General features: G+C 38.9%; 1 protein-coding gene across 1 annotated transcript in view; it reads right to left on the reverse strand.

The window, feature by feature from the left end:
• The window catches only part of spock1 (SPARC (osteonectin), cwcv and kazal like domains proteoglycan 1), a 188,145-nt gene extending 164,963 nt beyond the window's left edge, over window positions 1-23,182 (reverse strand). The window contains exons 1-2 of the mRNA XM_065275194.1: window positions 23,011-23,182; window positions 22,452-22,601 (exon numbers count right to left, since the gene is read on the reverse strand). Coding sequence (XP_065131266.1) covers window positions 22,452-22,601 — 150 coding nt within the window. The 5' untranslated portion in view covers window positions 23,011-23,182. The remainder of the gene's footprint in view (window positions 1-22,451; window positions 22,602-23,010) is intronic.
• Between the last annotated feature and the right edge of the window lie 257 nt (window positions 23,183-23,439).

A 23,439-nucleotide genomic window follows, 5' to 3' on the forward strand; every position in this document is an offset into this window, starting at 1 on the left:
TACATGATAATAAAGAATATTTATAATGATTATGTTTGAGGAGTGTTGCTTTTTCAAATGCGTGTTATAAACAACTCAATGAATGGCAGATAAAGTTTGAGAATCACTGGCGTAGGCTCACGTGCACCTCTGCAAAATTTGAAGAATGTGTCCGTTCTAAGTGGACCACAAGCGCTGGTAATGAGAGACTAGAACCTCTCCCGTCCGGTCCTTATACAGATTTCAGCTAATGACGGTAAAAACAAAGATGGGTCAAGTTGATGAGTGATAAACTCAAGCGTTGCTTTCTATTTACCTCCATCACAGCTAATCTTCTCAAATCATACACAACAAACTGCTGCTTCTTCTTCTTTGGAGGGTTTACTGGCCAAGCCGACGACGCTATGCCGTTAAACTTACGCATGAACTATAATGACCCCTTTATGCATCCTTATACCTGCTGTTTAACAGGTAACAGTTCGTAAATGAAAGACAATAGGTAAAAATGACTAAAAAGGCAGTGACTTCAGTCAGTACAGACCATTACAATAATCTATATCAATTTAGTGTCTTTATGTATTGTCCTGAACATGATCCTGTAAGCAGGATAGAAATGAAAGAGATAGAGAGGAAGAGAGAGGGTGATTATGCAACTGATACAAACAGGCATCCACATCACCAGGGCAATCCGTCTCATTTTTTCCATGGCAACAGAACGCTTAGTCTGGCAGCACTTTGCTTTGATCTAAAAGATTAATAAAAACTCGGTGTGTGTTGTGCTGAGTAAGCGTGATATATAACAGCACTAAAATGCTGTATAAAAGTCTTAAAATGATGAGGATACTCTGTGAGAGCTGAATGGAGGTGATGGATGGATAGAAATATAGATGGAGTGAAGACCGTAATGGTGTAATACATCACAAGTGATGTAATAATAAGAATATTTATGGACTGTGGTCAAGGATAATGTGAATATTTATGATTTTGCGTGATCATGAACTCTAATGAAGTTAAAGAGCATTTTGTTTTACAAGCTTTTGGAAATACACACACAGAGATTCATTTCTAATCCACATAGTGAAGCACCTGTGTAGAACCATATAGTGCTATGTAGAACCATATGTGGTGCTATATGGCCCCTATTTGGTTCTACACAGGTGCTTCACTGGTGCTTCACCGGTGCTATATGGCACTAAAAACGGTTCTTCTATGATTACGAGCAAAGAACCACTTTTGGTGCTATATGGCACCGTTTGTTTTTAGAGTGTATGAAACAAACTTTACAGGTTAACAGAACCAAAATAACTAGTTAATTAATAAATCCATTAAACTACAGTATAATTAAATACTAATGCACCCCATTATAAATATAAAAGGTTTACAATAAGCAGGAGAATATATAGATGCAGGAGGCTTAAGTGTTACTGGTCCTGTTAAATAAGTCTTAATTAATCTCCTCTGAGCTCTAACCACAGGAAGAATGCAGCTTATACTGTACAAACAGCAGACATACTCCCACATATACAACACAAATGAGAGAGAGAGAGAGAGAGACAGAGAGATTCATTATGTAAGATCAAAGTAGTCTTAAATTAACAGTGTTTGTGTTAGTTTGAATCACCTACATGCTTCTGCACACTCTGAATAAACATACATACATCATAGTGTTTGGTTAAAAGCCCAGTCATGAAAAAAAGGACAGCAATTACATGTCCTAATATAAATAACCACATACCCACACAAAATACAACAAAAATCCAATAAAACTAATCATAATACACAGCAGCGCAGCTCCATCACAACAAACTACAATGCACAGCACAACGTAAGACACAACACTGCCCAATCACAACAAACTACATTGCACAGCACAACGTAAGACACAGCAAAGCACAATGCACAGTGCTGCTGCCCCATCACAACAAACTACATTGCACAGCACAACGTAAGACACAGCAACGCTTCATCACAACAAAGTAAAACGCACAGTGCTGCCCGCTCCGATCACAACAAACTACACTGCACAACACAATGTAAGACACAACACTGCCCCATCACAACAAACTACATTGCACAGCACAATGTAAGACACAACAAAGCTTCATCACAACAAAGTACAACGCACAGTGCTGCCCGGCCCGATCACAACAAACTACACTGCACAACACAACGTAAGACACAGCAACGCTTCATCACAACAAAGTAAAACGCACAGTGCTGCCCGCCCCGATCACAACAAACTACACTGCACAACACAACGTAAGACACAACACTGCCCCATCACAACAAACTACATTGCACAGCACAACGTAAGACACGACAAAGCTTCATCACAACAAAGTACGATGCACAGTGCTGCCCGCCCCGATCACAACAAACTACACTGCACAACACAACGTAAGACACAACACTGCCCCATCACAACAAACTACATTGCACAGCACAACGTAAGACACGACAAAGCTTCATCACAACAAAGTACGATGCACAGTGCTGCCCGATCACAACAAACTACACTGCACAACACACGTAAGACACAACACAGCTCCATCACAACAAAGTACAACGCACAGTGCTGCCCGCCCCGATCACAACAAACTACACTGCACAACACAACATAAGACACAACACTGCCCCATCACAACAAACTACATTGCACAGCACAACGTAAGACACAGCAATGCTTCATCACAACAAAGTACAACGCACAGTGCTGCCCGCCCCGATCACAACAAACTACACTGCACAACACAACATAAGACAAAGCAAAGCTCCATCACAACAAAGTACAATGCAGAGCGATGCCATATCACAACAAACTACACTGCACAACACAACATAATACACAGCGCTGCCCCATTACAACAAGCTAAAATGCACAACATAATGTATTACACCACAGCTCCACTAAATTTCATATACAACACATTCCAAATTATTATGCACATGCCATTTTTGTTTATTTTTCCAAATCAGTCAGTTAGTTTACAAATTTTATGTTACCCTCAACAATTATATGACAGTGTGGATGTTATTCTATTTAAATGAAATAAAAATGTCAAAAGATACTTTAATACTTTGAAAAATATGCAGAATATGCTGTTTCAAATTATTCTGCAGAATGCACTTTAACCAAATGTATAATGGATTAAAATGATCCAAAAACAGATATCTGACAAATGTGCTGCATGGACAGAGAATTTATTTCCAAAAAACAAACAAAATGTAAATTAAATAATGTAGTTACACAAGTTACATAATAATATATGAACATATTTTTGACATGACTTTCATTTAATTAAACTTGTAAGTATACAAGTTTTGTTTTTATTTCACTTGAAGACACTATTATTGCATCCATAAGTTGATGTTTCGAATTATAGTGCTGTCCACCTCACAGATCTTTCATATAATGATGCTCCACAGGCTCTTAGTAGGACTACTGTAAGGTCAGAGGATGATGGTGGTTACACCTTTATTTATTTCTCATTTCATGCCCATATGAATTAAAATACAGTGGTGCTTTTTGCAGCATGAGATTGTGTATTATCCTCCATGAAAGTAAATTTATTTCAGAAGACATGATTCCTTATAGGGCCCTACCATATTACTTCCCAATATTCCATTTCAAATCATTACTGTGCCACCTCTCCCTAATGTTACAGTCTTTGCTGGAACATAGTGGCTATTCACCAACAATCCAAAATAGCATTCATCTCTACTATTCAGTGTATTATGGCATGTCAGTGAATAAAACTGTGTGAAAATAGTCTTCTTATATTCTGAGCTCACAGCAAATGTTTCATGTTTGCAAGTTTTGGTTTGGGGAAGGGGTAGAAATACAGCTTTATGCACTGAAGAATCCTGTATTGAGGAGTTCTTGGGATTCCAGACACACCAGCAGGTTTAAATACATGTTTGCTTCTTAACTGTGGCTTTTTATTGCTGCCTTTTCCTAAAAAATACATATTTTAAAAAACCTTTATATATTCAGATTTTTCTGTACTGTGAATCACTCATGAATTTTATAATAGTTCAATGATTTCTGTTTAGGTCCACCAAATATAAATTGTACTGGAAATAATTTGCTTTTTTATAATTTCCTTTTTTAAGATGATGCACACTTTTTTGTCTTTAAAAATATATTTTTATACCCATATTGTATGAGAGAACTACAACATGCTTAATCATCTGGAACAGCATATATTTAAAAGTATTAGAGTATCTTTTGACATTTTTATTTAATTTAAATATAATAACATCCGGACTGCCATATTGCCAAATTTTGACTGTATTGGAAAAATAAACAAAAATGGCATGTGCACAATAATTTGGAAAGCAGTGTATTTGTATAATATCAGAAAGTTAAGAAAGAATGGGAATCCTACTTCAACATACACTAACATTAACACTGGGTAGCACATTAACACAGAGTCTGCAAAAACGCAACAGGGAAACTGTAAGAAATCTACTAAAGGCAGACAGATAGTGGGTCAATGTTTAGAAGATGCATTACGTCAATAAAACCTCCAAGACCAAATGTGCCAAACGTATCTGGGATATTCCATATGGGCTGAATATCCAAAACAGGCCTCGCTGCTCCCCAAGGAGTAGTTTCCACAAACAGAGACCGTTCCCATGAGATTGTTCACCTGCTGTGAGCTAAACTACATTATACAAGCAGCCAACCCACTTAAACAAGCCACACATCACCCTAAACTAGAGCTGTTATGTTAAATCTACTTTCCTTCTGAAGATTCTTCAAAATGTTTTCATAACATCTATTTCACTTAAACAACTTAAAACTGTTTAAATAAATTAACAATGTCCTGTTTCACAAACAATCTGTCGAACCAGAAATATATGACATTTTTCTTAAAGCTCTTGCATGTGCGAACTGTAAGACAAAAAAGAAAAGGATCTATGTGGCTAATTAAAAGCCTATTAAATTCATTGCAATATGCCAGATGTTGCTAAATTTTACATCCACGGCAAAATCAAAAAAAAGTCTGGCATAGGAGAACAAAAGCGCCCGCTTAGTGAATTATTAAAGATGCTACAATACAAGATGCACAAACAGGTCTGCATGTATGGCCTCAGGGAGCAGCAGAGATAATGTCCAAATTCAATCTTGCATGGTTATTATAAACACGAGACTGAGCGAATGAGAGAGAGACAAAGAAAAAAGAGAGGAATCTCTTAAAAGCACAGAATAGGAGGGACGAAGAAAAAAGCCTGAGACCTTGAGTTGTGAAGAAAACTAAAGGATTTCTTAGAAAGTATTTGACAGACACCAGACAGGTCATACACACATCAGTGACATAACAAAATTACAGAAAGAGTGAGAGTGAGAGAGAAAGAGAGAGAAAGAGCGTGGATGAGAGAGTATAAGAGGATGAAGTACTGTAACAATCAAAGGTCTGCAGTAGTGCTTTATTTGTTTTAATAAATGCGCACCCACCTACAGTAGCAAACAGCAAGTATTTTAAAAACATTCTATGGCTGCGTTTCAGTACATATAGTAAGCAAGTGAATAAACAATGGTTTTCAAAACCTCAAAGTTAGCCTTTAAGTCCCAGAGAACAGGAAGTCATGATAAACTACATACATTCATTTTCAATAGAACGCTGCATTTGGTTTGCATCACTTGCATTGCGGTGCATTTTGGGTTAAGAATCCATTCGAAAAATCACAACATCACGTCCCGCTGAATACAGTGAATGCATGCAGCTGAAATTGTTGTTGCATGGCTACATAAAAGTTTAAGCATATGTGATGCATTGCACGATCGGTCTGACTCGCGTGAGAGAGACGAGGGTGCATGCGTGTGTGTGTGTGAAAGGGTTCTTTTTAAGCTATACTCTCTTGCAATTGAGCGTGAATACATTTACTACTTAAAAACATCAAAGCTAAACATCATATCTAGTCAAACCGCATAACGACATCGCTACAAATACAGTATGGGATTCAAATCAGCAAAGCTACGTTACCTTGTTCATCGACGCTTTGTGAAACAGCAGTGGATGTTATTAGTGATGCACCGATGTATCGGCCGCCGATATTTATCGGCCGATTTTTGATGAATTTGAAACCATCGGCATATCGGCAATAGCACGAGAAAAACAATCGGTATCGGCCTATTAATTAACTGCATAAAGAAATCCATTATATGTAAAAAAAACGAGTTAATGTTGTTAATAAAATAAATGCTGAATAGCAAAAACCACCTTTGAAGGTTGTCATGTTGTCTTATTATATTTGTTTAAGTTTAATTTGTGTCTCTCTTATTATGTTGGTCAGTTGAATGTTAATTAGATCAAATCCATGTTCAGTAAAAATAATTTGATGCAGAAATAAACTAGCAAATAGACCAACTGTATAGTATTGTATACAAGTATTTAATATCGGTATCGGCATCGGTATCGGCTAGGGATGTGCATTTATGTCATTTTTTCATTTCGATTAATCCATAGGTCTGAAGAACGAGTACTCGATTAACTGGGGGCGGGGCAATCAAAGGGGCGGGGCGTACACGTCATGGTGAAAATGAAAATATTTTATTAAAAACACTCAAATAAAACTTAATTTCGAAGAAACTATGACAGAACAATGAACACATACTAGAGTTTTAATGAATTACATGTTTAACAGAAAGCTCTAACAGGAAAAGCTGCATGATGAAGTGAAACTAAAGGGTTAATAAACACAAACCGAAGCGCTTTCTATATGACGCACTCTGCATAATATTAAGCCTTTATACAACATAAATGCACAACGTCCATCTATCTGCATAAATGCAAGACTTCAACTAAGTTTTCAACTAAGTTATCTAAAAAAAAAGAAAGTTTAACTCCCTTTGTGGATGTGCATCATAAACAGCGCACTTTTAAACACGTCCAGTCAAAGCACAAGCTTCATAACATTAAGCAGCGTTAAGTCTTTTGCAATCATTTTAGCATTTAGCTGTGTCGTGTCGTCCTCTTACCTCAGTCAAGATGTAATGTAAATGCTCGTATGGCTCTCTGGTATCTCTTGACATTTGATGTTTAAATATGAGATGATAACCCATTGAACTTTTGACGGCGCTGTACATTTTGAACCTGACTGACTGTATTTCCAAAGATCACGGCATCCTTTTAAACCATATGCCTCAGTGATGTGAGGTGTGATCGGCTTCGCGGGCTCGCGGGCTGCCGCGCATTTCGCGGACCGGCGGGTTGCTGATGTTTGTTTTTGAATCACGCATGGTAATGCTACTGATGTCATACGTCGGTCTGCGTAGCTCGACACAACGTCAAACACACCTCCAGACCCAGTCTTTACTACCACATGCGCTCGTAATGCTAACCAGACACCCAAATGCCGCCATATCCACAATAAATAAATAAATAAACCCACATGATCATCGTTTTCGTGATCGATCATCGATGCCACGTTCGAGTACTCGAGCAATCGAGTACTCGTGCCCATCCCTAGTATCGGCCAGAAGTTGTCTGTTTAAATCGGTCCAAAAAAATCCTATCGGTGCATCCCTAGATGTTATGGTTCAGATGCTGAATGTGATGTAATGATAAGAATGTAATGATTCTCTCTCTGCCGTTTATGGACATATTTACTCTCCGCCATAGCGCCAACTAAATTCAAAATGTATCACGCACTAGATGTGCTTCCTGAACATTGAACAACGGTCCGTGTGAATCAGATCTCGGCGAGTGTAGTGCGCGTCATAGGAATTTAACGAGGCTTCGAGGCAGAATTTTTCCCTCGAGGAATTTTTTGAATCGAGTTAATCGAGTAACTCAATGAATCGTTTCAGCCCTACCTAAATTAAAAAGAAACAGAAAACTCACTGTGTTCTAAAACATAAGCTCCTTATCATAATCATTGCGTCGGCACTGTGTTTTTACTGGTTGTCAAGAGATAAAGAATTTTCAACTTCGGGAAAAACAATGGGCTTTCATTGTCAATTTTCACTCAGCCATTACTCAACCAGCCTTATAGGTCCCATTCTTTATGTGTTTTTGAAGCTTTGATTGTGTTTACAGTGCGCAATATAATGTGTGTACATGTTTCATGTTTTCAAAAACGCTGTATTTTTCACACAATTTACTTATCTGTATAGCGCTGTTTCACTGTCCTAAAAACAGGCTGATGTCTTCCTTTTTCTATGAAGTCCCTCCTTCAGAAATACGCAACGAGTTTCTGATTGTGTAGTTTGTTTGGTGTGTTGTGATTCGATAGCAGCTTAGCTTGTCGTTAGCTTAGCTAGCGACTGACGTTTTCCTGTGGGCGGAGTTAGTCTAAAAACTGTTCTACTGACGTCATTAAAGCAGGAAGTAGAGGGCTGTAGTCCAAACCGGCCGTTCACTGTAGGATTTGAAAGGCGAATTCTGTTAAAGAAAATATATCGCCTGGCAGTAAACTTAATCTTAAGCTTTATCATTTTACAGGTATCAGTTATGCTATTTTAACAACATTACACACTAACTAGTGTTTAAAAAATTAGATCAGAAAGAACAAGACCTTTAATGTTGTAATGCTCATTGTAATTAATAAACATACATCTTTCTCTTCACATGCTTCATTATAAAACCAATACATAAATGAAAAGCACAAAAAAGCACTGCTGCCGCAAAATGGAGAAGCAAAAATTCTCTCTCTCTCTCTCTCTCTCTCTCTCTCTCTCTCAGCATAGATAAACTATTTTCATATCAAACTCCACACACTGCTTCACTAAACTGAACTGTCAGTCTATAATCAGTCTGAATGCAGCCGACCCAATGTTCCACTGCATCACCCCAGAGCCGCACAGGTCTCGCCGTACATCCCATTCAAAAATCACAGGGCTTTGCAGCCGAGTAGAATTCGTGCAGAATCTCCAAGCATGCACACACTTGGATAAGACAGAGTCTACAGAGTGTCTGATCTGTGGCTGTCCCAGCTGGACACTAAATCGGCTATGATGTCCAGGCTTATATTAGAGAAAGAGCTCTGATGTTATGCTCTCGCTGTAGCATCCAGGATCAAGGAGAACTTTAGGCTCATGTTGCCAGACTTTTGGTTTTAAACTGCAACTTTTTCTGGCCAGTAACTGTCCACTTATCCAGAAAGAAGTTGTGTGGACAACATGTAAAATGATAGCACCAGAAATACTTTGAAAAGAGAGCAGCTTTACTGCTACTGCCTGAAGTATCTGTGAGGTTCATCATAAGAGAGACAGAGAGAGGAGGGACCTTCATTACAATGCAATTTATATTTATGAGTGCATGCAAATCATGACAAATGAATAAATAATTTCAGGGCTGCGGAGTGCAGTTGCACCCCTAACAAACACACACAGACCCAGTTCCCATGCACATCCATTCACAAGCGTATACATGTGTCTTGAAGCACGATGCAGATCTTGCGTCTTGTATACAACACTGCATTGCAGGAAACGCACAATACTGATACAAAATGTATATCTTTCTTGTAACCTAATGCACTGTAAGCCACTTACAGTGCATTAGGTGTCTGCCAAATGCATAAATGTTAAAAATGTTACAATGTTAAGGTATTTTCTCTACCAATAGACACTTGCCCTGAACTCGTCTGTATGTGTGAATGTCTGTACATTATCTTAGATAAGTGGATTTCTGCCATCTTTACTCTTGATACTCTCCTCCTGCAAATGAAAAAGTGCTGCCATATTTGCACGCAGCAGGAGATAAAGTGTTTCATGCGTGCACACACACAGAAGTACTAAAGCGGTATAATAAACTCCCTACTGGATGAGGAGCTTGACTGTTCATCCATCACTTCTATATTCCTGCACTTGATTCTCCATTTCTGTCCAACTTACTCCTAATTCCCCATTTCTCTCTCGTTTCCTTTGGATTGTTTGCTGGCATCCACATGACAACTCGTTTCACACTTCACTAATTACTGATGACATGCAATTCGACCGTACAGTATGAAGCCACTGAGTCAGAGAGCTGTAGAGGAGATCAGAATCAGCGTTTCCAGTACCGAGGTGAGAGACAGGGGAGATAACTCAACAGAAGACAGCCGAGAAATCTCTTGCTGTCTCTTTAGCAGACTCTTGATTTCTTTTGAGCAGGAACTCATTGTGTCGCACCTCCTCATTAAATTCTCCTGGTCATTAACTCATCTTTCAAAAACCAGTGAAAAACCTGTGAAAAAAATCCCTTAACTCAGGACGACTTGCCGTTTGAACAGATTTACGTCACAGGTTGGAATTCTTATGAAATAATGTTAGAAGTAGATGTTTACAAACAAGTTTACCCACACAATCTATGCACAAAAAACTGTTTACAAAATACTACATATCCTCCACCCCATATATGCGTGTTTTGGACAATTTAATGATGCTGACCAACAGGAGTGGACTCAATATAATGTTAGGGGCCGTTTACACTATGCTAAGCGCGTAGGTTCTTGTCACATGACTTGCGGTGCGCTTGCGGGATTCTGAAAATGTTGAAATGTTTTTAACTCGATGCGGTGCGGACACGCCTGGAAAAACAAGTGTGTCGCACCATGTGGGCCTCGCGACCGCGTCGCTTACATTATGAGTGCACCTGAAATAACAAACTTGAGCATGCAAAAGACGCAATATGTGAATCACCACTTACACAGGTGTTTCCTTTTTCAGCTGTTTTCTTTCTCAAGACCTAAATGGTTGTGTTTATGAAGATACTTGCAAAGATGGGAATTTTGCCGCATGTGTGTATCTTAGGCAAATAAAGCGACAAAAATGCTCACGAAAAATGCGGCTTGCGTGCTCCTCTCACAGAGAAACAGTGCGCACATTTAGCACTGTTGTTTGTGTTTCAATGGCTAGAATCACTTGTTTTAAAACCGGCTTTCCGCAATAACGCTATTATTCACCAGGTGCAACTTTTACAACCTGGAAGTAACGCCTCACGCGAAAAATAAAGAACTCCGTGTATGTTTTAAAGATCGCTCTGAATCTGATCTCTATTTAAATTCCTTCGCAAAGATGGAATTATTTCAGATTTTTGCTCAAAATGTGGTGTTTTTGAAGAAACCTACCCATATTTGAGAGGTGATAAAAAGAGAACTAATGAAGGTAGGATGAAACATTTTCTTTTCGTTTAAAAGCAGAGGGTCTGTTCTTTCATTTGGTATGTTGAATGTTTATATATTTAAAGAAGAACATTTTCTGGAAGACATTAAACTTTTGTGAAAATCATGAAAAATGCTGGCGCTGGCTGGCAACTTTTTTTTTTAAACGCTGGCGGGGAAAGAGTTAAATACATGTACAAACGTTATGTGGGCGCGTAACCTCGATAGAGACGTAGTCTCCAAAATATCTACCGGTTGACTAAATTCTACCAGTTTATCATACCTAACGGTTTATCGCCCACCGCTTCTGACCAATGTTGGAGCCGATGGTGCACTGGACATTAGGGCTGTCAAAATGGCTGAACAAGTACATTCGAAATTCGTCCTTGAAAAATAATAAAATTCGAATTATATTCGAATTATAAAGACCTACTTTATCTTGGAGAAAATACTCCTAAAAGCCCACAAGAGGGCGCAGCACAAAGCCCCAATAATATAATCATGCACAGCATATTTTTTGTTAAAACGAATGTTATAAACACTACTAATGAAATCAAAATTAACCAGTATAGTTGTGCACCTGTAAATGTACAAAACGAATGCCATACATAGACAATGCATATTAATATAGGGCATTTTATATAAGTAGATAAATTAACGTGTTTCTAATAAAGTATGAAAACGAAGTAATCTTTATTTAAGCCAAAAAAAAGTGGGAAAGATCATTAGTCATTTAAATTTTGTCAAGCTTAAACGCTATTCACAACAACTTATATTATATTTTGTGTGTTCCTTGGTTGAAAATATGTAGAAATATAAGCGAGTAATAAAGTACAGAACAGAAATGTTTAACTTACGCGCAGAGCGAAGCCGTTAATAAAGCAGACTCTCCGTAATTAATAGAGGACGTGCTGAAACAGTCGAGTTGGCAGATGATCATCATGTTTATATTTCACGCAGATAATGCTGATGAAAAACTTGCATATCAAATGTCCAGGTGAAAGTCAAGTTTCCAGTCAGTTAAAATAAAGCCACCGCGGCGTTATTCTCTCAAATGCGGTGTGGACTCTGTAGATGCACATATGGTTTTAATGTTGCTAAACAAGCAGCTGTATTATGGCACTTTCGTGTTAATCAGTTACGTTATTTTAAACTTTAAAACTGCATTTAGAAGCAGACGACAATAACTCATCTCAGTTAGTTTCACTTTGCGGTTGAATTCCAGTTGATGCTCCAAAACCAAAGCAGCATCACACAGCCCTTTTAATATGTATTCTGTCCGACTCGTAATCCCCACTGTCTTTTCTTGCTATTTTTCAAATGAATAACGCTGGCTTGCTCCGCATAGTTGGGTGAGCCGCTCTGTATAACAATCCGCGTCAGTTATGCATTATCACGTTGCGTGAGCTTCCTGACACAGGTAAAATTCGAATGCAAAGTTTTACGTTCGAATATGCATATTTTTTTTACATTCGACGAATATTCGAAATTCGAATTAAAATTTGACAGCCCTACTGGACATTGCTCCGACATATGGTGTAGACACACTTTTGGCAACCCAGGTTCAAATCCTGGCTTGAGGTGGCTTTGCCAATCCCGGTTCCCCCTCTCAAACCTGTACTTTCCTGTCCTCTCCTTGCATACGATCAAATAAAAAAAAAAAATGGCCCCCAAAAAAAGGTGTGAATAAAGACTTTAGACTGATTCTTCGCACTGGTGCAACGAGTTTGGTAGCACAATTGTTTTTATTAATAATGACCTAAAAGCTTAATATGTGCTAGATATTTTAATGTGAATTTTTTTGTTTAAAAAAAACTACAGTACGCTACAGTGTTTGTTTCGCACATGAACGCAGCATTTAAAAAAAGTTGCTGCGTCAAGTTAAAAGAATTTAAATGCTTACACGCAACTCAACGTCAGTTCACAGCAGTGGACCAATTAAAAGACTCAGAAGGTGGGGAAAGCGTTGCAAACTTTTGTTTACATTAGTAAACTGACACGATGATTTCTGTTATGAAAAAAGTGTCTTGAGCACCTCAAATTTTGCACTTTTTAAACCATTCCTTTTTGTTTCTTCTCACGTTTTTACGCAAATATGCATTCTGTGTGAATGGCCCCTAACGGAGGCCAGCCAGGTACCAAAACAACCTGAACATTATGCACTCACACCAATGCACCTGTGTACATTTTTAACTCGCACATTATCAAAAAAGTATTTGCTATCATTTTGGTCGCAGTCAGGAGCCCTTATGTACAGTAAGGTTTAATTGGTCAACATGAATCTCAGAAATGTCAGAAAAGGAAGAGAGATGAATATACATCGAGAGAAACATCAATATATTTAAAGACAAACTAACAATAAAACAATCTGACAGAAAACAACTTCTGCCTCTCACTCTTATCAAAGACACACTGCACACATCTGACACGACTGTCACCCACAAACAGAAAGACAGAGAGACATTCATTTCATTAAGTGACTTGGTAAGGCAAGAAAAAATCTCGCAGGAGCTTCATCAGACAAGAAAACACAAATAAACACCTCTTCTAATGATATAAAAATGAACAAGCGACTTTGTTCTTTTACTTTGATATGCAAACAGCTCATTTACTACAGAACAGATAAACAAACTCATGAATCTGTCCCTGTAACTGCCTGTCTGTCTGTGTGTGTGTCACTCAAAACACCCACTAACTTTATATTTAGCTTTGTGCTGCATAATAAAATGTTTTAAACCGTTTCGCCTGACCCTGGTGTTTACTTATTAAAGTGCAGAGCATCATGGGAACAACCTAACCTCAGATGTCCCGCACACATAGAAGTCATCGGTCATTTGCTGTTTCCCAGTAGGGCTTTGCTCACTTTTTGTGGCATGATCTGATTGATTAATGGATCAAGTCTCTGCGGTCAATGTTCTCTTACACACACACTAAAGCCTAGCTTATGCCTCTGCAAGCCGTCGCCTGAAGCGAACCTTGCATCTACACATTACACAAGACCTGCAACTGATCCACTTTACACTTTACAATGCAGAGACTCTCTCATGCATTCATTGATGTTTCAATTTACGACCCAGTTATGGTATCAAGATCCATACTATCACAATATTTGGAGCTGTGTTGCAAACACATTTTAGATACAACAAAAATGCTGTTTAGGCTGTCTTTGAGACACAACCCTAGAGAGTGCAAAGGAAACAGATGCAATTGTTATTTTAAACTCTCTATCTCTCTCTCTCTTGCATCTCAGAACATACTTGTATAGCTGTGCTATTCTTTCACTCCATTTCATCCACATGTGATTTCATATAACATGGTCAGCACAAAGTCATCACAGTCCCAGCTGTAAGCACTCAGTGTAATACTGTCTGTCAGCACAAACACACACAATCCTGTGGGTAACACACCTGCTTCTCTTGGAGTCGTGTTCCCTCAGCAATTCGGTTCGGCTTTTCTGCCAAGTCTAATGAATTAACAAATCAATATGAACAGCCACAAACACACACCCACACAAACAAAAGTAGATGGAACCAAATTTATAATAGCACAGCTAGATGGGTGAATCATATTCAGATCATATTTCACCCCAAAATTAACAGAAATCATAAATTACAATTTGTAGCCTACCTTATTTTTACGACCACTTATGTTTTGCATTGTGGAATAACTGTACAGACATTTAACTCGCTATTATAATTTAAATATAATTCCATTTTTGAAAAATGTGAAAATTAACATGATTGATATCTGACAGACTTGGATGTCCCATACACTCATATACGACTCTGGACCCTGAAGCATCACTTTTCTGATGACTGTAAGGAAACAGACCACAATATGGCAGCTTATTTAAGCAGGTGTGTGTGTGTGTGTGTGTGTGTGTGTGTGTGTGTGTGTGTGTGTGTGTGTGTGTGTGTGTGTGTGTGTGTGTGTGTGTGTGTGTGTGTGTGTGTGTGTGTGTTAGAAGGCTGATTTCACAATTGACTGAGCACAGGGTCAGGATATGTCAGACTGATTGAGAGAGAGAGAGAGAGAGAGAGAGAGAGAGAGAGAGAGAGAGAGAGAGAGAGAGAGAAAGAGAGAGAGAGAGAGAGTGGGAGGGAGGGAGGGAAGAAAAATGAACAGATAAACAGAATACAGTATATACAGTTTATCTTTCTTACCCAGAAGAAAAGAAAAAAATTATAAGCCAATTATAATTAGTATATATATAATGTATATGTAATTGTATAATATAATGTATATTCTCTGAGAAATCTGATTCCATCTAGATAGAGATGTCTATAATTGTGATATTTTTATTCCTCACTCTGAATACTATAATTAAGACTCAAAATCGTTGTAAATTAGACCTTCTGGGCTTCAGTGTCAACTAACAGTTGGTGGTTCATTTCAGTACATCACATCAGTGCAGAGTCTTATCACTGCATCTATTATCAGACTTGTATATGAGCCTCAAATGTAACTATGTCATGCAGATCAGTTGTTTAGTGAGTGAGAGAGGGCTGCCTATTCTGAAAGAGGGCAACAGAGCCCCTGACATGACATACACTGGCCTGAGACCAGCATTATTTCTTTAATAATGCTGAGAGAGAGATTGCACACCAGGGGCCTGATGTATAAAACTGTGCGTATGATCCTTACTAAAAGTCTACGTACGCACAAAAGCCAAAAATGGCATACACCAAAAATTATGAAGACTTATAAAACAAAGCACTGTTCCCTTTATAAATCACAGATCACCTGCCAGGGCTCCAGACTAACTTTTTTCTCTAGGAGCACAGTGGCCCCCAACTGAACATTTTAGGAGCGCAACCAGAAAATTTAGGGGCACACACCAAAAATCAACATGCTTACCAAATACTGTATTACTAATAAATACTTTAATGAAAGATTCAGAAAGTACAATTTGCTGTTTCAAATTCAGTGTCACATCCCAAAAAAAGGTCAAATTTACTGGTCGCACATGTGCGACTAGATGTAAAATTCAGTGGCACACTCTCAAATTTTGGTGGCAAAATGCGACCAATTGAGGACAGTCTGGAGCCCTGCAAGTGTGTGTACATGAATCATCCTAATATCCCACCCTGCAAGCCCATTCTACCATCAAGTTTGTTTTTTATAAATCAAAACCTTTGCATAAGAACTGGCGTACGCAAGTTTCCAGCCCTGTTTTGTGCGTACGCACGCTTTATAAACGAGGCCCCAGAAGTCTGAGACAGGCAGGCTCTATTCCTGTTAGTGTGATGCTTATCGCATCACCAATCCACCTGATGCCCCCTCATGCTTTCAGATTGATGACTACCCATATTAAATTCTATAATATAGTTTTTAATATATTGTATAAGAATAAATACAGTATAGTACAATGGTTCTTAACGTTATTCCTGGAGGCCCACTGCCCTGCACATTTCCCTTATTTAACACACCTGATTCAAATCATCAGCTCATTAGAAGAGATCTCCATGAACTGAACTGAGTCTGTCAGATAAAAGAGACATACAAAATGTGTAGAGCAGTTGGCCTCCAGGAATAATGTTATGAACCACTGTTATAGTATATACAGGCATGTAATTGGCCAAGGACAAAAAAAGAAAGTAAGGAACCCAACATCCCCCCTACATTTTATTTTGCCATAATCTTTCCATCAGTGGCAAGGCTATACATTTTTAACTGAGTGGACCTTGGAATACGGTGGACCTGAAAGCCTTCATGTAATTTAAAAAATACTTTATTTTACAATATAGTACTGGTTAAATTAATTACATTATGTTTTTTGAGTCATGGATTGAATAATTGGGTTGAAAATTACAAGCATATAAAATAGAAAAGAACAAAGTTATAAATAAAGTAAGGTCTAACAGTAGTATTTAGGTAGAATCAAACTAATAATAACACTGTTTTCGTTCTATAAATTAAATATAATTGATCTTTCTTATGCAGCTTTCACATAGGATGCGGTGTTCAGCCAAGCAATAGATATGTGCTCTGATGCCCAGACCAAGGTAGGCGGGGTTTTTAACAAATTACTACAGTGTTTATATTTGCGTTAAATAGTCGATGAGGAATACAGAGACTGGTGTTGCTCGTCTCCATTTCACGTAACTTTAAGCATAACTACAACAAGCTGCTTGACTTAAAACACACTTGACATGCCAAGTTGAATTGCTACGTGTTTCCATGACACGGCTTTCATTCCGATGTCTCTGTAGGAGCATAAACTTCCCAAAAATCCCAAGTATAAGCTTTCGTCCATTTTGCTGGTTTGGATGCCCCGTTTCTATTGGCCGAGCGGGTAATCGTCTCAAAGCGCAGCGCAAAAGTTAAACTATTTTGAACTTTGACTTTTGACCGCGGCGTGAGCGCTCCGCTGCCCTCGCACTTTGCTCGGCACAACAAAAAACCGCCCTCGCGCAGCGCAAGCCATTGAAATGAATGGGCTTCATAGCGCAGCGCACAACGCATCCTATGTGAAAGCCGCATAAAGCTATAAAAGTGATTTTCCGTTTGGCTTTTGTAGTTTGATTAACATAATGACACAAACATAAGCATTTCTTATAAAAGGAACTGTTCCTTTAAAACCGGATAAGCGCAGATCCATACTGACACATTCACTCTGCAATGTCAGTCTATGTATAGGCCAACATATGTATATGTTTCCCTATGATTTCTCGAATCACTCTCATGGTACTTTGATGTCACCTCCCTGTCAGTTTTTGCGGTGCTAGGATACATGTTGGATGATGGCGAAACTCATAAGATTTACGTGATTAAGTCATCCCACCAAGTTCAGAATATACGAAAATCTGTATTTATACGGAAAAATCACATCCCTGTATACATTAAATTTGAATGGAAACTACTAAATTTGTATAACTCCATATAACTTTAAATACTCCGGGCCCTTTCTCGCACCCAGCGCAATTGACTTTGTCAGTGACGCATGTATCATTCGTATTTTGCACCGGCGCACAGCGGGTTTTTCCCTCCACAGACGCACGTCGGCAAACTAGGGAATGAACTTGCGCTCCCTGGGCGGTTCAGCGCAAAAAAGGAGGCGTGTTGCGGCGCAAACCATCCCTGAAGCTATTTTGCAGTTTCAAAAAACAATTGCGCCACTGACCAAAAAAAAACTAGTCTAAAGTCAGTGGCGCGTTGCGTGTGGTTCATTATGCTATTTTAAGGGCGCATGTTTGACCATAATGTATAGCGTGCACAACGCGCACACACTTTGCTTAACTAATCTACACAGATGCAACAGTTATTTTTGCAAATCATAAATTGTTACAATAAAAAATATTGACACATGAGATAAGGGGAATCATAGTGGTGAGCATTGTGGTGATAGTTTTTATTTATTGTGTGGCAGCGTTAAAAAATTCTCATGCAGATAACGATTAAAATATTTTCATAAGAAACCTTAATGTATATGAACTTGATATGTAAGTGTACTTTGGGGTTGGACCTTGCTTGCGTTTCTTCCGATTTCAAAGCCCCCAAACCCTTTCAGCGATGAGGGTGGACGCAGCAATGTCCTCTGCTGGCGTCAGGTCCTGAGATCCACCTCCCGTTACACGGCGTGCCCGATTTATGCTGGCAAGCTTGGGATTCCCCCATCTCCTGACATCATTGTAGCGCTTGGCGCAACGATGTGGATGCCAGCTGATGAGACAATTGTGGCTATTTTCCTCTCACGCCTGTTTAACCTATGCTGATTTGGGCGGGTTTCTCCTATCCCCATACAAAACAACTTCTCTGTCTTTGACTGCTCTTACAAGAACGTCGGTCTCCTCGGCTGTGAACTGCTCCTGGCGTGCGCCTGTTAAATCCGTCATAATAATAGCAACCTGCCATGGAACTTGCGCCCTTGCGTTTAAAGGGAATTTTGGATAGCGTTCTGATTGGTTTATTTGACGTTACGCCCAAACCACACCTATGAATAATGAACCTACTTCAGACCAACCCCTTATTGATTTGTGCCTGGCGCAAGAGTTATTTCTCCCGCCGGGAAAATAGCAACAGCGCCCAAGATCCGCCCACAAAGTCACTTGCGCTTTGCGCTTCGCACTTGCGTTTCAGATCATTAAAATAGGGCCCTCCATCTTAAACTATATTCAAAAACTTGCTTTTCTATTATTTATTTGTTTCTATTTTATGTAAAGCTATTTTGAAACAATGCACATTTGTGAAAAGTGCTATTAAAATAAAATAAAATTGAATTGAAAAAGAAACACTAAAAATCACCTTTACTCTGGAGGACAACAGAACATGAACGAAAAATAAACCTTTGGACCTCTCCTCACATTTACATTGTAAGCAGTTTCTCTGTAATGAGGTTCATTTACATGGCAGACAAAGCAGTCCCTGAGGACACAATACTACACACACACTCGTACACACACGCATTTGCACACATACGTACACACATCTCAACGCACACACACACACTGACTCACACACATGCAACTCAATGTACACATGCTCAAACATGGCCTCTCATATGATTCTGTCATTTAAATCTCTTCTGTCAATCTGATAACACAGTCACAGTGTTACATCACTTTTCAGATGATCAAATGATGGTCAGATCTCTGATGTCTAAGCGCTGCTGTTTTTGTGAAATCATAAACGATAAATTTTAGCATCCAAAAGCTGAACGTAATGATGTCCTTTCATAAATCCTTGTCATCTGTTAAAATCTAAATATATGTCAACCTACAGTATAATGTAAAATCAAAAACTTTTTTAATATCTAGACTCAAGAACGCTATACATCTATACAAAGAAACTACTTAAAGTAAAGTGCAACAAAAACCATTACAGAGACTTTAGTTTAAAAGCTTACTACCATTCTTAAAGCTAAATATACATTTTTAATGAGCTAATAAAAGGAAAAGGAAAAACAATGGGGAAAAAAATCATCTGCAGTCCGGGTGTTTTATTAGACATCCTTTTACACTTAAAGGGCTACACAACAACTTTAAAATAAGCACTAATATCAGCCTTCAGTAATGTGAACAGATGTGTGTGCTTAAAATGTCTGCCTGTGCTCTCTTCAGGAAACCCTCAGTTTAAAGCTTTTAAACCGTGGACTCAAGACTACCTGTCATCTCTCAAATGGAGGTTATGGAGTAATTACACATATTCACATCATACACACACAGCCACATGCACAAATATAGCACAGCACAAAACTTGGCAGCATAACGGTGGTGGGGCGATAGAAATGTTTCATCCGGTAAAGGTTTTTCTTCATTGCTTATACCACAGTAGAAACATTAGCGCAGTTATCATTGGGTTGGGCTGCTTTATATCATTTACATATGAGAGTAATTAAACATTAAAACAGAGAGAAACGTTAGCCAGACTTTCGTATTAACTCAAGTGTGTGTTATGCGTCTCTTTCCCCTTAATGTCAAAATATAACTACATTTCTTCTGGAAATTAAATAACCATGTGGTAATCAAGTTTATTAAATAGGCCTACTTTATTACTAAATGGTCAGCTCATATGATTATTTTCTCTGTTTATGTGAAACTCAATGCATATAAACCTAAACATCACATTATTTATATATACTGAATAATACCTTCATAAAAATTACCTACCTACGCACAAGATTTGGCAATTCTGCCCTTCCCACCGCAATGCCTACTATTCATTTAGAAGCATAAGCGTGCGTGTGTGTGTGTGTGTGTGTGTGTGTGTGTGTGTGTGTGTGTGTGTGTGTGTGTGTGTGTGTGTGTGTGTGTGTGTGTTCGTATATGTGCTAATGTCCTTGTCACCTTCTCTTTTAAAGCGTCTCTCACGGCATCAGCATTCATAATATCACCTCTCATTAACACTGAAAAATTACTGACACAATGATAGAGAGAGAGAGAAAGAATGAGATGAGAAAGAGATACATGGCAAAAAAAGAGAGAAAGAATGCGAAAGGCGAGAAGAGACTCTTCATTTTACATCCTGCAATCACTTCATCCCTATAAAAGAGCTTACAACACACACACCCCTCCCCCTGTCTCCCTCTCTCATAGAGATCCCACAGCTGAGACCCTTCTGAATACATTTAGAGACAGGTGCTTCAATTGGAGATCTGAACCTCTCCAATGCGAATTACACAACATATCTCATGCCACATGGGCTCTGTCACCAATTTGCATACTTCTACTGGTCAGGTCACTGAAGGTATGTACTTTGCTAGTAATAAGACAGAGCACTAAGGTAAATTAAGCCACTTTTATGCCAAATCCTGTAAAAGTAATGGGATTTTATAATGCAATACCGTAACCACATATTCTTGGAGGTGGACCATATGTAGAGCACTAAACCTTCCTAAGTCAATTACTAATCTGAGTATTTTGGATGGGGGGGTTAGGCAATGTCTGTGGTGATCGTAAATATGGGACACTTTTATTCAAAGTGATTTTTAGTGCATTCAGACTATACTGTACATTTTATCAGTATGTGTGCTTATGGCGAATCAAAACGCAATGCTTTACCAATCGGGCTACAGGAACACTTAATACCACAGAGACCAGTATTACTTTTTGGTAAAAACATTTAATTTTGTATTACTATTTTTTTGTGCAATATGATTTGGGATTATACTATAAATCATAAACGTCAATTTTAAGGGGGTGTGCATACCAAGGCATTTAAACGCAGCTAAAAACGCCAGGCGGACGCCGACTGTAGGCGCTTGCCAGATTTTTTGCTTCCAATGTGATTGGAAGGCCGAGAGAGACGTGTCATTGACGACCTGAGCTTTTCACCCAAATTTGAACATTTTTTCAACTCTCGGCGCTCAGTGCTAAGCGTGGAAAAACCGCTAAGTGCCAGCGCTCAGTACGGACAAAACCCGCCAGCTGCTGGCATTTTCGGAAAGCGCAGTGCTTCCATTGGAAACAATTGAAAACATACGCCAGTCGCCGGCATAAATGCTTTGGTGTGCACGCAACCTAAACATTTTTAGTATAGATTGTATGCAAAATGGGACACAGCCACACAAATGTAAACAAGGTTGGATCCATATCAAATGTTCTTCCAAAACATTATTTCACCTTCACTAAACTATAATCAATGCATTATGATTGAATTTTCTCGCATATAGTAAGTAGAGATAACATATTTATTGTAACCACATGTACAAAAGCTTGTACGTATCAATATGTTCTTAAAATATAATGCAATTTGTTTTACTTCTGGCTATAAGGTACCCTAAAATACACTGCTTGAGATTTATAAATACATATTAGCTATTCTCATTTATAGGTTTTTCCTTCTAATACTCGTGTACTCGTGTGTATTTTAAAGGTTTATGATGTTCGTTTATGAGGACATTTGGACCATCCGGTAAAAGAAGTAAATGTGATGGAAAAACTTACGTCGCGGAATTTGTTCCAGTATTTGCTCTTATCGTACTGGGACACGGAGCTCATCCACTTCTCCTTGTCCGGCGGGTTACCGGCACTGCTGCCCGTGACCGACACCGACAACACCGTCAGAGACACAAACAGTCCGAGAGCCAACACCATCTGAACCAGACGAGAGAGGGAGGGGACAGGTGAAATTAAGGACGGCGTACCTGAGGTAAACTAAGACACTTTGTCATGAAGCCGCTTTGTTTTGACTCATTTAAAAGCGCACCAAATATAAACAATTTTAAGGATCAATGACGGTTACATTAACACCAGAATGGCACGAGCAGTTAGCGGATTAAATCTGGATTATAAATTCGCTGAATATGTCCATTTAATACGATTAATTTGACGAGAAAATCCTGAGGCAAGTGACAACCGCATCAACTTGTTTAACGCACGAGCGTCCCGCGCTCAAACCCGAGTGGCACGGGCATCCCGCGCGCAGCTCCTTGAGCTCGAGTCGCGCTATCGTCTTGAATAACTAGCTCATTTTACATCGAGATTAATAATTCGCTTTACTCACCTCGGGACGGAGCCGTTCTCGGTTACCGGGCCGAACTAAACGGGTGATTGTAATGCCGTTGAAAGAGGACAAGCGGCGCGTGGGACCGTAAAGTATCCGAGACACGGGAGAAAGAGGCAAGAGTTTGCTCAGATCTCCGCAGCTGCTGCACTGAACGAACGGAAGAAACGGATCCGTGTAATGGAACGGCAAGCAGCTCCGCCCACACGGTAACACCCCTCTACCGTGAAACCGCCCACTTTCTCTCGCGCTCTCGATACTCCGTAGGCGAGCACGCGTCAAACTAGTGCGCTCCAGTTATGAATCAAGGACGTGACGCGACAAAACAAAAATGGGACCATAAACGCGCCGAGGTCACGTCATCACTGCAATATAAAATAAATGTATTATAATAAATTATAAAATATCGGTTGTTTGAATTAATTAATT

This window comes from Paramisgurnus dabryanus, chromosome 16 (genome assembly GCF_030506205.2).
Source record: "Paramisgurnus dabryanus chromosome 16, PD_genome_1.1, whole genome shotgun sequence".
Classification (NCBI taxonomy): domain Eukaryota; kingdom Metazoa; phylum Chordata; class Actinopteri; order Cypriniformes; family Cobitidae; genus Paramisgurnus; species Paramisgurnus dabryanus.